Genomic DNA, 16,691 nt, shown 5'->3' on the forward strand with positions numbered 1-16,691 from the left:
GATTGTTTTGCAATATCCGTAGCTGCAATTTTTCTTTCGCACTAACTGACCGCATCTCGCATAGGGCTCCTTACGTTCATTTCGGCTTCTTTCAGATTTCATGTGTTAACAAGGCTTTCAGCTTAAAACTGTGACTTAGCTTTTTTTATTTCGTTGCAAGTTTCTAATACAGTTTTAACCAACACTGGATCTTTTCTATATTCAAACATTACTCAACCCATAGCAATCGAAACTAATTGTGTTAATACACTCACATTCTTTTATTAGATTGATGTTCGAGATATTCAGCACAGAGACGAACGATGTTGATTCTTCGTGTAAAATCTGCAGTCTATTTCTTATAACACTTGTTATTTTTCTATCTATCTTAACAGCCATTTCTACTTTGCTGGTAACTGACACTACTCAAATCGTTCGTTTAGTATCCTCTTTCCTTTTTTATGGTTGTTCCAACCACCTCACAACACACGGGCAAAGTGTGGGCTGTCACGGGTAACAGAGCCCCTTTTCAGCTAGAGAAACGTGCAAAAGTGATGCAGAAACATTAAAAAGCTATTAAATTAGGTATTACGTATAATTTAAAATACTGATGGTTTCCATTGAGGTTTTCTTGAAAGAAAAGAGCCGATGTCCTTGAGGAGTAAGTAAATAAAACTCACGTCTTCCTCTAGTGTTTAGAGTTGTTGGGGATGATAGCGCAAGATCAGGGATTGTCAGGGAATAGGGCTGAGGTTTGTTGACTTTTAGAGAGAAGTAAGCAATGGACGGCACGACATTTGGCGAGACATTGTTTTGGATGGTTTGCGATATGGATTTATTGGGGATGGGGACATCAGATCAAGCTGTTTAAAGTAAACGGAGAAGACTGAGAAGGGGAAGAGTCCTGAATTGTAGTAGAAAGGATGTGGATGGGTGAGTGGATTTGTGGGCACATACCGTGGTCAGTTAGGCAAAAGCGGTTATGTTCCTTCGAAAGAATGTGAAGCGCCTGTAGACGTCAGGCTGAGAGGACGTGGTGGTATAAGGGTGGCAGACAACGAAGGTAACTCATCAGTTATGGAACTACTGGATAATTGGTGTCGAGCTTTCGGGAAGTGATGGAAAGTGGGGGTATTCAATATGGTAAAGGAGAGGGTTTAAATTAAGAAGGTGACAACAGGATTCCAGTAGGGAGGGAGGACGCATATCGAAGGCGTAGCGGATTCCTGGCCTTTCGAGGACTTGAGGGAGTGAAAGAATTTTGTTGCACGGAAACCCAGACGGCATTTTCGTGACAAACGGTAGGTCGAAATAACATTTGTCATGGACGTGCTAGGCTAAAGTAGTTTTCGACAACTCATGTTAAAGGTATCAGGATATAAACTGCACAAAATATTACATTTTTCAGACCATATTTTACAGTGAAATCTCAAATCTGTTGTTATCAACTTCTGACAGTAAAACGAAACAGGAACAATCGCAAAGTGTTATTAAAATCATTCGTTCCGGATTCTGAGAAATGTCTATTCATTAACACAAAAAGCATAGAGCATCTATTTGCAATGTTATAAGACACACATGAAACGATGAGTTGATGATACCAATTCTTACTTATTTTCGGAGGAACCCAGTAATCTCTCAGACTTCGGTCACTTCGTTCATTATATGAAGATTAGCAAGAAGAAAGCTAGCCAAAGCAGTTGGAAAGATGAAGACTTTTACGTTACCTAATTTTTTCTGCTCTACCGAACCGCACAATTCCTATAAGTAGTGATGAACAACGATAAAATAACAAATATAATGTTCATTCCTCGTTTTATCATTTTGTACAATACTATGAGCGGGTGATACAACACACACAATGTAGAAAATATAACATGGAACCCATTTTTGTCTCCATTTTGTGTAAAAACGATAAAAATCTGAAGTCCTAATTCACATCCAATCGTTTTAGAGTCGTATAATACAGAACAGTGGGCCTCTGTGCTGCCACCATGTCACACACGCAATTTCATTAACGTTGTTATTGTTTCTCGGCTAGTAATACAGCTACAGTGAAACCTAACCGTATTCTTCATTTGCGTTAAAAGATGTTTGAAATACTTCAAGTGCAATAGGTGTGTTAAGTTAAATTCATAGTCCACAATTTTTGACAAATGTATATCTGTGTCTCACCTCCAACATTTGTCATTTCAGATAAAAAACCACCAGATACATGGCCTCAGAGAGGTCACATCACCTTTCGGAAGGTATATCTGAAATATAAGCCAACAGAATCTCCAGTCCTCAGAGATCTTAATTTCTCTATTCAAGCAATGCATAAGGTGGTAAACCTTGTATTTTTCCAGTGTGCTTTTAACTCATTACTTTTGTCTTCGTACGTTTCTAAAACTTATTCTTTGATATTTTGTATGTAGGTCGGTATTGTAGGAAGAACTGGCGCTGGAAAATCGTCTCTAATCTCCGCCCTTTTCCGCCTGGTCAATATAGACGGGACTATTCTAATAGATGACATCGACATTAGCAGCCTCGGCCTGCACGACCTGCGAAAGAAAGTCTCGATTATTCCCCAGGAGCCCGTTCTGTTCTCAGAGACGCTCCGCTTTAATCTGGACCCGTTCTCTGAGTTTGATGATGACAAGCTCTGGAATGCCCTTGAAGAGGTAAGTTTGTCACAATGGCCTACTAAATATAGTTATTAACATGTACAAGTCGAATGAGTGATTCAGAAGTAAGTAGGTATTAAAAGAGCGTTGTTCAAAGGTGATTCAAAAAGGTAATGTCTTCTGTGTCTTAAAAAATTTACTAGTGAACATGTAACAGCGCAGTTAGTGCAGATCGTAGTCTGCACTGTCCTCTACACAACACTGGCGTTCAACAGTCACCATGCACTTGTACACATTGTCGAATCTGTGCATTAAAACCAGCATGGTAAAATTCAATGTTTTTCTTCTTAGTCCACTATTTCAAAACGCCTGGCTTCGCTGTTGATTTTGAAATCTAAAGCGTCTGTCACCTCGAATCACTTCACCAGCACGTCCTCGACTGGCGTCTGTGACAGACGTTGTCGGCTGCCCGCTGCGTGGTTTGTTTGCAATATCAGTCTCCGTTACCAAACTTGTTCACCCAACGCTGTACATAGCTGAAGTCAATTACAGCAACCCCATACACATTCTTCACAGGTAAGTCTAAAACTACTTTAAAACAGTGGGTCAAGAAGCAAAACACTGAATTCTTTTAAACTGCTTTTGATGCCTGAGTTCACAGGTGATAAAAATCTGCACAAATGCATGGTGACTGTGTTGAAGGAAGTGTTGAGCACGGGGCGGTTCAGACTATGACCTTTACTAATTCCTGTGTTGTCTGCCCCTGGTAGCTGTGTGGTCAGCGCGATGGAATGTCATACCTAACGGCCCCGGTTCGATTCCCGGCTGGGTCGGAGATTTTCTCCGCTCAGGGACTGGGTATTGTGTTTGCCCTTATCATCATCATTTCATCCCCATCGACACGCAAGTCGCTGAAGTGGCGTCAACTCGAAAGACTTGCACCAGGCGAGCGGTCTACCCGACGGGCGGCCCTAGCCACACGGCATTTATTTTATTCCTCTGTTCATTATTAAATTTTTTGACGTAGGATGTATTACTTCTGTATTATCGCAATGAAGCGAAGGTCCATACGGTTAATCTGTTTCTGCTAGCATAATGAATGTGCAGGGTCACTATTTATTTAGAGTCGCACGGAATGATCCGTGATTGATAGGTAATTCGGAATTAGTTCCATTAATAGCACTTTTCTAACGATAATTATTGTTTATTGTGCTTGTTACTAACTAGTATATTCTGATCAATACCAAGCCCAAAATGAAAAAAAATTGTGATCGTAGAGACAGTACGAGAATCTCCAGCGTCACGCAAAAACTTTCTTCTTGTTTGCTACGTCAGTTCCTCAACATAATTGTGATACACTTGTGCTGTAACAAAGTCTCTCCCCAGGTGACACAACTGTATTGTAACCGTACTAGGCTTACCAGAGGAAGCTACGGTACAGAACTACACTACTGGCCATTAAAATTGCTACACCACGGAGATGCCGTGCTACAGACGCGAAATTTAACCAACAGGAAGAAGATGCGGCGATATGCAAATGATTATCTTTTCAGGGCATCCACACAAGGTTGGCGCTGGTGGCGACACCTACAACGTGTTGACATGAGGAAAGTTGCCCGCATCTCGTGGTCGTGCGGTAGCGTTCTCGCTTCCCACGCCCGGGTTCCCGGGTTCGATTCCCGGCGGGGTCAGGGATTTTCTCTGCCTCGTGATGGCTTGGTGTTGTGTGATGTCCTTAGGTTAGTTAGGTTTAAGTAGTTCTAAGTTCTAGGGGATTGATGACCATAGATGTTAAGTCCCATAGTGCTCAGAGCCATTTGAACCATTTTTTTGAGCAAAGTTTGCAGCCGATTTCTCATACACAGACATCAGTTGACCAGCGTTGCCTGGTGAAACGTTGTTGCGATGCCTCGTGTAAGGTGCAGAAATGCGTACCATCACGTTTCCGACTTTGATAAAGGTCGGATTGTAGCCTATCGCGATTGCGGTTTATCGTATCGCGACATTGCTGCTCGCGTTGGTCGAGATCCAATGACTGTTAGCAGAATATGGAATCGGTGGGTTCAGAGGGTAATACGGAACGCCGTGCTGGATCCCAATGGCCTCGTATCACTAGCAGTCGTGATGACAGGCATCTTATCCACATGGCTGTAACGGATCGTGCAGCCACGCCTCGATCCATGAGTCTACAGATGGGGACCTTTGCAAGACTACAACCATCTACACGAACAGATCGACGACGTTTGCAGCAGCATGGACTATCAGCACGGAGACCATGGCTGCGGTTACCCTTGACGCTTCATCACAGACAGGAGCGCCTGAGATGGTGTACTCAACGACGAACCTGGGTGCACGAATGGCAAACCGTCATTTTTTCGGATGAATCCAGATTCTATTTACAGCATCATGATGGTCGCACCCGTTATTGGCGACATCGCGGTGAACGCACATTGGAAGTGTGTATTCGTCGCCACCATACTGGCTTATCACTCGGTGTGATATTATGGGGTGCCATTGGTTACATATCTCGGTCACCTCTAGTTCGCATTGATAGCACTCTGAACAGTGGACATTATAATTCAGATGTGTTACGACCCGTGTCTCTACCCTTCATTCTATCCCTGCGAAACCCTACATTTGAGTAGGATAATGCACGACCACATGATGCCGGTCCTGTACGGGCCTTTCTGGATACAGAAAATGTTCGACTGCTGCCCTGGCCAGCACATTCTCCAGATCTCTCACCAACTGAAAACGTCTAGTCAATGGCGGCCGAGCAACTAGCTCGTCACAATACGCCAGTCACTACTCTTGATGAACTGTGGTATCGTGTTGAAGCTGCATGGCAGCTGTACCTGTACAAGGCCATCCAAGCTCTGTTTGACTCAATGCCCAGGCGTATCAAGGCCGTTATTACGGCCAGAGGTGGTTGTTCTGGCTACTGATTTCTCAGGATCTATGCACCCAAATTGCGTGAAAATGTAATCACATGTCAGTTCTAGTATAATATATTTGTCCAATGAATACCCGTTTATCATCTGCATTTCTTCTTGGTGTAGCAATTTTAATGGCCAGTAGTGTATCTAGGAATACTTCCAAGCGACATTTGTGCAAAATTAATCTTTTTCCTATTTGTTGAGTTCCCCATATAACCAGCTGCTTTTCGTATGCTATGAAGCTGACCTCGGGGAAGATCAGTTTGGATTCCGTAGAAATACTGGAACACGTGAGGCAATACTGACCCTACGACTTACCTTAGAAGCTAGATTAAGAAAAAGCAAACCTACGTTTCTAGCATTTGTAGACTTAGAGAAAGCTTTTGACAATGTTGACTAGAATGCTCTCTTTCAAATTATGTAGGTGCCAGGGGTAAAATACGGGGAGCGAAAGGCTACTTACAATTTGTACAGAAACCAGATGGCAGTTATAAGGGTCAAGGGACATGAAAGGGAAGCAGTGGTTGGGAAGGGAGTGTGACAGGGTTGTAGCCTTTCCCCGATGTTATTCAATCTGTATATTGAGCAAGCAGTAAAGGAAACAAAAGAAAAATTCGGAGTAGGTATTAAAATCCATGGAGAAGAAATAAAAAAGTTGAGGTTCGCCGACGACATTGTAATTCTGTCAGAGACAGCAAAGGACTTGGGAGAGCAGTTGAACGGAATGGACAGTGTCTTGAAAGGAGGGTATAAGATGAACGTCAACAAAAGCAAAACGAGGATAATGGAATGTAGTCGAATTAAGTCGGGTGATGCAGGGAATTAGATTAGGAAATGAGACACTTAAAGTAGTAAAGGAGTTTTGCTATTTCGGGAGCAAAATAACTGATGATGGTCGAAGTGGAGAAGATATAAAATGTAGACTGGTAATGGCAAGGAAAGCGTTTCTGAAGAAGAGAAATTTGTTAACATCGAGTATAGATTTAAGTGTCAGGAAGTCGTTTCTGAAAGTATTTGTATGGAAGTGAAACATGGACGAAAAATAGTTTGGACAAGAACAGAATAGAAGCTTTCGAAATGTGGTGCTACAGAAGAATGCTGAAGATTAGACGGGTAGATCACATAACTAATGAGGAGGTACTGAACAGAATTGGGGAGAAGAGGAATTAGTGGCACGACTTGACTAGAAGAAGGCATGGGTTGGTAGGACATGTTCTGAGGCATCAAGCGATCACCAATTTAGTATTGGAGGGCAGCGTGGAGGGTAAAAATTGCAGAGGGAGACCAAGACATGAATACACTAAGCAGATTCAGAAGGATGTAGGCTGCAGTAGGTACTGGGAGATGAAGCAGCTTGCACAGGATAGAGTAGCATTTAGAGCTGCATCAAAACAGTCTCAGGACTTAAGACCCCAACAACAACATGAAGGCACAAACTGTTTGTGCGTATTACAGCCAGAAAAGATAACTGCTATGTCTCAGTGATAATATGATGGACCGAAAATCAACCAAGTATCGAAAAACTCCAAGTCTTGTACCACCAAAGATAGTGGCAGATGACAGAAGTTTCCAACAATTACAGGGAATGTTTAAAAATTAAGCTGAAAACTTTCATGGTCTAAGCGAATCTAAGTTTAGGTGTGTTATCCCGAAACTGAGCGCTACGGTCGCAGGCTCGAATCCGGCCTCGGGCATGGATGTGTGTGATATCCTTACGTTAGTTAGGTTTAAGCAGTTCTAAGTTCTAGGGGACTGATGACCTCAGATGTTAAGTCCCAAAGTGCTCAGAGCCCTCCAAACTGAGCATCAGGAGAAGAAAGTTCAACAAGATTCCTGCATATGCGGAAGTAATCGAATAGCAACACAAGGAGACGAGTTTGTGCGGCAAATAAGATACGTGCAAAGTACTGGATGAACTGTTTATTGGTCGTTAATAGTGAGGAGTTGACGTGCGGCCTAGGAGAAAAAAAAATGGGGGGGGGGGGGGGGTTTAGAGTCTTTGATTACTGTTCAGAAAGCCTTCGGTCCAAAGGTCGACTCCAGCCAGTCTTTCCATTTTGAACAAAAATCATTAGCAATGGCGACCGAAGACTTCTGGGATTAGTAGTTGCCCTCTTTCTGCCAAAGAGGGCGGAGAAGTGGACAGAGGTCCAGGGAACTCTCTTGCCATTGGGTTGGAAACAGCCCCAACAAGGCGAAAGAAGCAGCAGTGATCAACGCCATGAGGATACAGATGACAACAAAACCACTGCATTACATTTAATGTGTATCCACAGGGCATGTGGCCTGTAACAATCTCTGCAGCTGCAAAATATTCCGGAATAGTCCCCCATTCGGTTCTCCGGGAGGTGACTGCCATGGGGGTGGTGACCATTAGAAAAAGACCTAGTAACCAACGAATGAATAACGTTCTATGACTCGGGGCTGGAGTGTAAAATGTTTTAACGCAGTAAGAAAACTGAAAAGTGTGAAGGGTAAACATAAAAGTTTAACCTAGATATAGTGGGGGTCGAAGTGAAATGGAACGAAAACAAGGACAACGACTATAGGCTAATATCAGCAACAGTAGAAAATGGTATAACTGTAGCAGGGTTCGTCATGAGTAGGAAACTAGGGCAGAAAATGAGCTACTGTGAACATTTCAGTAAAAGAGTTGACGTGAGGGAGATGAAAATCTAATAGTCATGGGGGCCTGCAGGGGAAGAAACAGGAGAAAAAGTAACTGGATGGTATGCGCTTGCAAATAGGAATGAGAGAGGAGAAAGACTGAGTTCTTCAATAAATATCAGATGGTAATAGTGATTACTCTGTTCGAGAATGACAAGAAATGGAGGTATACGTGGAAAAGACTGGGAGACTTGGGAACATTCTAGTGGATGATGACATGGTCAGACAGAGACCCCGTAATCAGATATTAGATTGTAAGACATTCCCAGGAGCAGATACAGACTCGGAGCACAGTTTAGTGAGGATGAAGAGAAGAATGAAGTTTAAGATAATCGTCCGGAGGAATCAGTGTGGAAGGAAGTTGGTTACTGAAGTACTGAGGAACGACGAGGCGCGTCTGAAGCTCGCTAAGGATGTGTATACTGCGGTAAGGAATACCAGAGTAGGCAGTTTAGTTGAAGGGGAGTGGACATTTCTGAAAAGGAGAAATTACAGATGGTGGACAGACAACACAGGTATAAGGAAGGAAACTGCGAAGGAACCATTGGAAACAGAAGACATGCTTCAGTACTGATCGACGAAAGAAGGAAATACAAAAATTTTCAGAGAGAGAGATGAATATAGCAATATAAATCCCTTGCGAATGAAATAAATGGGAAGTGTAGGGGTGCCTAGGTGAAATGGCTGCCAGGAAGATGTGCCTAAATCGGAAGAGAAACGATCGTCGGGTGGAATGATAGAACATACAGAAAAGTACAAATAACCTTCGGTGAATTATAAGCAGTGCTAGTAACATTAAGAGTGCAATGGGAATTCCATTGTTGAATGCATAAGAGAGAGAGAGAGAGAGTAGAGGGAAAGAGTACATTGAAGGTCTCTGTGTTGGGAAGGGGGTGGGGGACGAGGAACCTGTCTGACAACGTGATAGAACTAGAATAGGAGTCGTTATGGAAGACATGGGGTGTCCAGTGTTAGAGTTAAAATTCAAAAGAGCTCAGGAAGAATGAGATCAAATATGGGCAGAAGGGATCAATAACATTGTTCTTTTTTTTCTACTTTTTACCCAGACCTCTTTCGTTGGCGGGTTTAAGTGTCGTATGCACAAATTTGATAACAGACGAAACATATTACATATGCCCTACAGATGGCGAATACTGTCCTGGGACACGTTATGCAACGCCTGCGCGACCTGTTCACGTTGTTCTGTATGGGTTGTTGGTTGACGAGTCGCATGTGTCGCTTCTCGTCCCAACAAAACAAGTTTGGTACGCATGGCCAACAACTTATTAGTGGAATTTCTAGCAGAAATACACAATTAAGAAGTGTCCCAGCATAATGTGCTATGTCGAGTGATTATAAACTGAAGGAACTGCAACATTTACATTAACGAAAAGTTAGTAATACATTTGTTTCTGCTGTACACACTGCAGAGAGTTGTGTATCATTTATTCATGAAATTATTAAAATCGTAATGATTTTTTTTTTTTTTTTTTTTTTTTTTTTTTTTTTTTTTTTTTTTTTTTACGTGGTAAAATAATTTGCCGGCCGCGGTGGTCTAGCGGTTCTAGGCGCTCAGTCCGGAACCGCATGACTGCTACGGTCGCAGGTTCGAATCCTGCCTCGGGCATGGATGTGTGTGATGTCCTTAGGTTCGTTAGTTTTAAGTAGTTCTAAGTTCTAGGGGACTGATGACCACAGATGTTAAGTCCCATAGTGCTCAGAGCCATTTGAACCATGTTTTTAAAATAATTTATTTGCGAATATGTAGCATTTCACAATCTAAAATATCAATACCATCTTATGTGATTCACGACTTTGTATCAATTATACTGACGAATTTTCAGGTGGAGCTCAAATCCGGTATACAGACGCTAGACTTCCAGGTGACGGAGGGCGGCAGTAACTTCAGCGTGGGCCAGAGGCAGCTGCTGTGTCTGGCGAGGGCCATACTCAGGAACAACAGGATCCTGGTGCTCGACGAGGCCACCGCCAACGTCGACCCAGAGTGAGTGACGTGATCCACACAGTTGCAATGTTTGCTCCCAAAACTGTCTTCTTCCAATTTATACGTATCTTTATCCTTACAATATTTAATAAAAATTCATTTCTCTGCCTTTTTTCTCAACCATATTTATGTGAGCCAATAAACCGTGATAACGCCGCTGATGGAAAAAGAATTTCATATGTGATGGAAGTTGTAGAGTTGTCACAGAACACTATTGATATACTAGGTCTCTAAATTTACTTGCACTCGTTTCGAAAAACACGATGCCTTTGATTCAAAGATTCAAATTGAAATTCCCTGGGCATCTATAACAGACTTTCTAATGGACTATAACAACTTGAAAGCAAGGTGACAGAGGTTAGGCCGCATACAGAGGCCCATACACATTCATTCATTTTTCCCTCGCTCTCCACCTGAGTACCGAGCGAGGTGGCACAGTGGTAAGCACACTGCACTCGCAATCGGAAGGACGAAGCTTCAAATCCGTGCCCTACCATCCTGCCTTCGATTTTCCGTGATTTCCCTAAATGGCTTCAGGCAAATGACGGGGTGGTTCCTTTGAAAGGCCACGGCCGACTTCCGTCCCCATACTTCCCTTATCCGATGAGATCGATGACCACGCTGTTTGCCCCCCCCCCCCCCCCCCCCCAAAAAAAAATCAACCAACCAACCAGTCTCCATATAATAGGACAGAAAACAACTAATACTGGTACGAAGTACCCTCTGCCAAGCCACGCACAGTGGAGTGCTTTTATTTCTGCTTTTCTCTGATGACCTGTAAAATAACTTGTGTTCCAGGACAGACGCTCTGATTCAGACTACAATTCGCAGAAAATTCAGGCACTGTACAGTGCTCACCGTAGCCCACAGGCTGAATACCGTTATGGATTCCGACAAGGTTTTGGTAATGGACGCTGGAGCTATGGTGGTAAGTTGAAATATTGTTACTGAAACGGTAGTTGAATAAAATCACATTATCTGTAGCCCATCAGCCATCTTATTTCAAGTAACACAAATTATAGGAATCATACGTAATGTTTGCTTATCTAATTTTTAATTGCACCTGATGTTTCGCTGCAAGTACTAAACCGCAGACTACAGGACAAACAAAATACCTTCCCAGTGCGTATGATAACGCTTCTCAGATAACAGTGCTTTACTCGACATGGTTGTACTGCCGGTGATAGCTCGTCATCATACGAGAAACTTTTCAGTTTGAGTAATCTCTAAAACCAAGGATGTCAATAAGCATGAGTTATTAAATATTTAACAAAAGAAATCAAAATACTGTTATACATTCAGCAATTTGTGGTTTGTTTGGTTGGTCATGCCCTGAAGTATAATATGGAAACAAACATTTCGAACTGACGTAGGGACCGATGGGCCTAGCAGTCTGGTCCCTTCAATCCCACAAACCAACCAACCGATCTGACGTAGGTTGTTCGTTGTTAATGTGAGTCGGTGGCGATTATTATTTTTCATGTAACTTGCTGCAGCCATTCTCTAATTAGTGACACACAGACCATCTTTATTGTTTCACAATTCGTGTAGCACTGTCGCAGACGAATTGTGGTTAACAATTAATGTAAAAGTACAATGAGTAGTAAGGGTAATTTAGGAAATTGTCAGTAGGCAGCAATGTTGTTGTATTTTCTCCCTTTGTCCTTCTTTTACTGGGCCAGACCGTGGAGACCACACGACGTCACGACTGAGACCCTCCACTCCATTCTGTTTCCTGCAATGCTTCTCCGTTTGTACCAGGTTTCAAACTTTTGAAAGTCTTCTTTTACTTAGGATTTTGTATGGCAGCTGCGCCATTTACTTATTTCTTCATGCCATCCTTTACTGTCGTTAATTATACATCCTATCCACATGCTTATTCTGTTCTGGGGTACTGTCCTTAACCAGCCCAAAAATACTGGACAATAGTTTTCCAAAGTGGACAATTTTTTATCACCTGGATTCGCTGTCTCTAACAAGTCTGTACATCAGCTGAAAATTTATTTCTCAAAAGCAAGGAACTGTTTTAGGTATGACTTTCTTGAGCTACAAGTCTCATACCGCTAAAGGCTATCGGTGTGTGTAAGGGCATTGTAAAGACCTAACGTGAGCTATCGTGCTATTCTCCGAGAGCCCTATTGTTTTTGCAGAGACCGTGAATCGACCGCTATGCGAGTGGCCTGTGGTTTTAAACTCTGTCTGACTTGATACATTTTCTGCGAGTATGGTTTCCAGCAGAGGCGGTGAGCACGTGCGCATCAGGCTCGCTCGTTGCCCGTGAGCTGGACAGCTGTTGGGCAGTGGGGCAGCGGGCGACTCGTGCACTAAGCACAGACGCTCGCGAATGACGTGACTCGTAGCTCGATTGAAATCATCGGAGTGTGGTAATGAATGACCTGCCACTCAAAACTGCACCCACAAGTACACGTTTAAGGGGAAACGGAACGCCCTATCCGCATAATGTAAAATTAGGTTCTGTTTATGATATATTATCTCAGAAACTCCGCAAACAAAAGTTTAGAAATTTTTAGGGCTCATAAATAAATTGCTTATGTAACTGAAGAAGTTGTGGCAATTTAGTGTTATCTTTTTCCTCTGAGCTTAATTTTTCTTTTAAATTTCAGTCCTATTTTCCTGATGAAATGTTAGAAACTTCATTTATCATATTAAAAATAACTTCAGGTGATGCAAAATATATGTTTGAGTATACCCTGAAAATTCCAGCTTTCTGTATTGAGTAGAAGCTGAGAAAATGTATCTTTTGTATTGAAAAGAATAATCATACGAAAAACCGAGTCCAAAGGTGGACATTAAAACATGCCTGCTGCATAGTGTGGATCGTCAGGTTCTCTGCTTCTTCAGTTCTAATTTCGTCTTTGCTAATTTTCCAGTTTGTCTTACATCTCTATTTTATATCTTTAACTTGTTTTCCGCATTTCTCAATCCCTCGCTATCCAAATTTCACACCGCCTCAACAGTGTGAGAGACTACATCTAATCCTAGAGATTGCAGCACTTCACACTTACTAACTTTGCCTTGATTGAAGGTAGCAACGGCACCATACACCACAAAGTGTAGAGCGTATATGACCACAAGCAATTTTTTGCGTAAGCGAAACCAAATGAAATTTTTTACAGACTCGTTTGCATTCTGTGCCCTGCCCTGCAAACACTTTCGAAGTAGATCAATGTTTGCCAAGTCTTCTGGTACTGGCTTCGCTGCCCCCATAACTGCAATAAGCGGACTATTTCTATGATTACATTTTTCGCCAGCTGCTACTGTTTATTGTATTTGAACCAGCCTGTCGCACGTGCCAGGCATAGTCCATGTTGAGGATCATCACTGTTGGACAGTGTATGAAAATGCACTGTCCATACAGCTTTCATTGTACCTACACAATGAGTATTTTCCCTAACTGCTGTATCATAATAATCTTGGCGCCTCTTTATAGCTGACGCTGACGGACTATCACTGCCACCAATTGGTGTTCTATCACTGAGGCAAGTTTTCCCTAGAGACTACTTCAGGTTTTGAAGATGGGCCCCTATTCTCTTCTTCATACGCCTCATATATTCAAGTGTCTTTATTTTTGCACCATCTTTATATGGTTTTAATGTCACAACTTCATTATAGGCTGTGCAGTCTCCGTCGCCTAAGTGATTGGCGTACCGTACATCATAACATAGATGACAGAGTTGAAAAAGTTTGTTTACTCCTGTCACTTCCATGGCTCCACTTGCACCACTGAAATTTGCTGTACAATTGTCTAAATGTAGTTGATTTTGTCTTTCTGGACACCTAGAAAATTTGTACGTAATAGCAAGATCAGTAATTTTGTCTATGTCCGCACATGTGGCTGTGATGACACAGTTTATTGAAGTGTGCCCTCGCTTTTGACAATTGTCATGAAATGTTGCACTTACGGCCCTTTCAGTGTCTCCCCTCCACTCCGTCCGAACAGGCCTCGAAAGGCCTAACGGTACCGACCGGGCGCCGTGTCATCCTCATCCCACAGGCGCCACTGGGTGCGGAGATGGAGGGGCATGTGGTCAGCACACCGCTCTGCCGGCCGAATGTCAGTTTCCGAGACTGGAGCCACTACTTCTCAACCAAGTAGCTCCTCAGTTTGCCTCACAAGGGCTGAGTACACCCCGCTTGCCAACAGCGCTCGGCAGACCGGATGGTCACCCATCCAAGTGCTAGCCCAGCCCGACAGCAATAACATCGGTGACTGACGGGAACCGGTGTTACCACTGTGGCAAGGCCGTTGGCCCTTTCAATGTCACAGTCTATGTTTTCTAATGCTGCTTCCGCTACTGCAATTTTCATACATTCATCGGCAGCATCATCAGCTGCAGACCATAATGCATAATTATAATTGCTAAATTTGGGTGGGGAAGGACGCAGGTTCATTACTCCACATAGCATACCCTCGGCTGCTTTTCCCATCCCATTGTAGTGTAGGCCATATATCAATCTAATATTGTAACTGTGCAATTTGCTATTATTGTCACCGATAATATGGCAAGAAGAAAAACTAGCGCTATATTTACAACACAAATAAATTAACTCTAAGTCTGCAACTACACCTATTTTATTTATAATTTCATGTCTTCGCTCTTACATTTTTTGCCAATACCTGGTTCTCAGCAACACTTTTTCTCCAGTCAACACGGCGTTTAAATACTCTATTATTTTGCCTAGGCATTTTATAATTATTACTCTACACTATTAGCAAAACTAATCGCTTTCTCACAGTAATAATACCACTTTATCGCCACAATCCAAGTGTATGAACACAAATATACAGCAAGAAAGAATCGCATGAAACCAATTAATACCAGGGTAAGTAAAACAAAAAGTAACCTTCTTCAACTTCATATTTCGTTCGAGGGAATCAGTAGCAGAAAATTTATGTCTAACAGGACAGTTTTAATGTGTAGGCGTTCATGAATGTCAGCTTCGAACTTCTTTACGCTTTGATGATAGGTCCTTTCTTCTCTTCTCTCACAACTAAGCTAATTAACTTCTGACAGACAGTTCGATGGACATTTACTTTCTTTTCTTCACTCAGGTCTCAGAGTTCTTTGAAATTGCCTTGTAATGACAATTCTGTAGTTCGTTACCGACTTATTCTTTTAGGAACGTTCATTCAGCAATTTACGAACTGTATTGACTTGTCAACTTTGGCCTGAATGTAGTAAACCATATGCCCACGGTGCTACAAAAGACAGCGTTAGTTCTGCTTCACCCCCCAGGCCTTTAGTGACTTATTTAAAACAAATTTAAATATACAGCTCACTATGTCAGAGTGCCCGCCCCCCATGAACCATGGACCTTGCCGTTGGTGGGGAGGCTTGCGTGCCTCAGCGATACAGATAGCCGTACCGAAGGTGCAACCACAACGGAGGGGTATCTGTTAAGAGGCCAGACAAACGTGTGGTTCCTGAAGAGGGGCAGTAGCCTTTTCAGTAGTTGCAAGGGCAGCAGTCTGGATGATTGACTGATCTGGCCTTGTAACAATAACCAAAACGGCCTTGCTGTGCTGGTACTGCGAACGGCTGAAAGCAAGGGGAAACTACAGCCGTAATTTTTCCCGAGGGCATGCAACTTTACTGTATGATTCAATGATGATAGCGTCCTCTTGGATAAAATATTCCGGAGGTAAAATAGTCCCCCATTCGGATCTCCGGGCGGGGACTACTCAAGAGGGTGTCGTTATCAGGAGAAAGAAAACTGGGGTTCTACGGATCGGAGCGTGGAATGTCAGATCCCTTAATCGGGCAGGTAGGTTAGAAAATTTAAAAAGGGAAATGGATAGGTTGAAGTTAGATATAGTGGGAATTAGTGAAGTTCGGTGGCAGGAGGAACAAGACTTCTGGTCAGGTGACTACAGGGTTATAAACACAAAATCAAACAGGGGTAATGCAGGAGTAGGTTTAATAATGAATGGGAAAATAGGAGTGCGGGTAAGCTACTACAAACAGCATAGTGAACGCATTATTGTGGCCAAGATAGATACGAAGCCCACACCTACTACAGTAGTACAAGTTTATATGCCAACTAGCTCTGCAGATGACGAAGAAATTGAAGAAATGTATGATGAAATAAAAGAAATTATTCAGATAGTGAAGGGAGACGAAAATTTAATAGTCATGGGTAACTGGAATTCGAGTGTAGGAAAAGGGAGAGAAGGAAACAGAGTAGGTGAATATGGATTGGTGCTAAGAAATGAAAGAGGAAGCCGCCTGGTAGAATTTTGCACAGAGCACAACTTAATCATACCTAACACTTGGTTTAAGAATCATGAAAGAAGGTTGTATACATGTAAGAACCCTGGAGATACTAAAGGTAATCAGATAGATTATATAATGGTAAGACAGAGATTTAGGAACCAGGTTTTAAATTGTAAGACATTTCCAGGGGCAGATGTGGACTCTGACCACAATCTATTGGTTATGACCTGTAGATTAAAACTGAAGAAACTGCAAAAAGGTG

The 16,691-nt window shown here is 42.5% G+C and overlaps 1 protein-coding gene across 2 annotated transcripts in view; it reads left to right on the forward strand.

Annotated features, from left to right (window-relative positions):
* LOC124594746 (ATP-binding cassette sub-family C member 4-like) overlaps positions 1 to 16,691 on the forward strand; it is a 193,379-nt gene that overhangs the window by 156,725 nt on the left and 19,963 nt on the right. For both annotated transcript variants that reach the window (XM_047133125.1, XM_047133124.1), the window contains exons 21-24: positions 2,176 to 2,303; positions 2,397 to 2,642; positions 10,033 to 10,193; positions 10,992 to 11,121. In XM_047133125.1, the coding sequence (XP_046989081.1) occupies positions 2,176 to 2,303; positions 2,397 to 2,642; positions 10,033 to 10,193; positions 10,992 to 11,121 (665 nt within the window). The remainder of the gene's footprint in view (positions 1 to 2,175; positions 2,304 to 2,396; positions 2,643 to 10,032; positions 10,194 to 10,991; positions 11,122 to 16,691) is intronic.

The sequence above is a fragment of the Schistocerca americana genome, chromosome 2, assembly GCF_021461395.2.
Source record: "Schistocerca americana isolate TAMUIC-IGC-003095 chromosome 2, iqSchAmer2.1, whole genome shotgun sequence".
In the NCBI taxonomy this organism is placed as follows: Eukaryota; Metazoa; Arthropoda; class Insecta; order Orthoptera; family Acrididae; genus Schistocerca; species Schistocerca americana.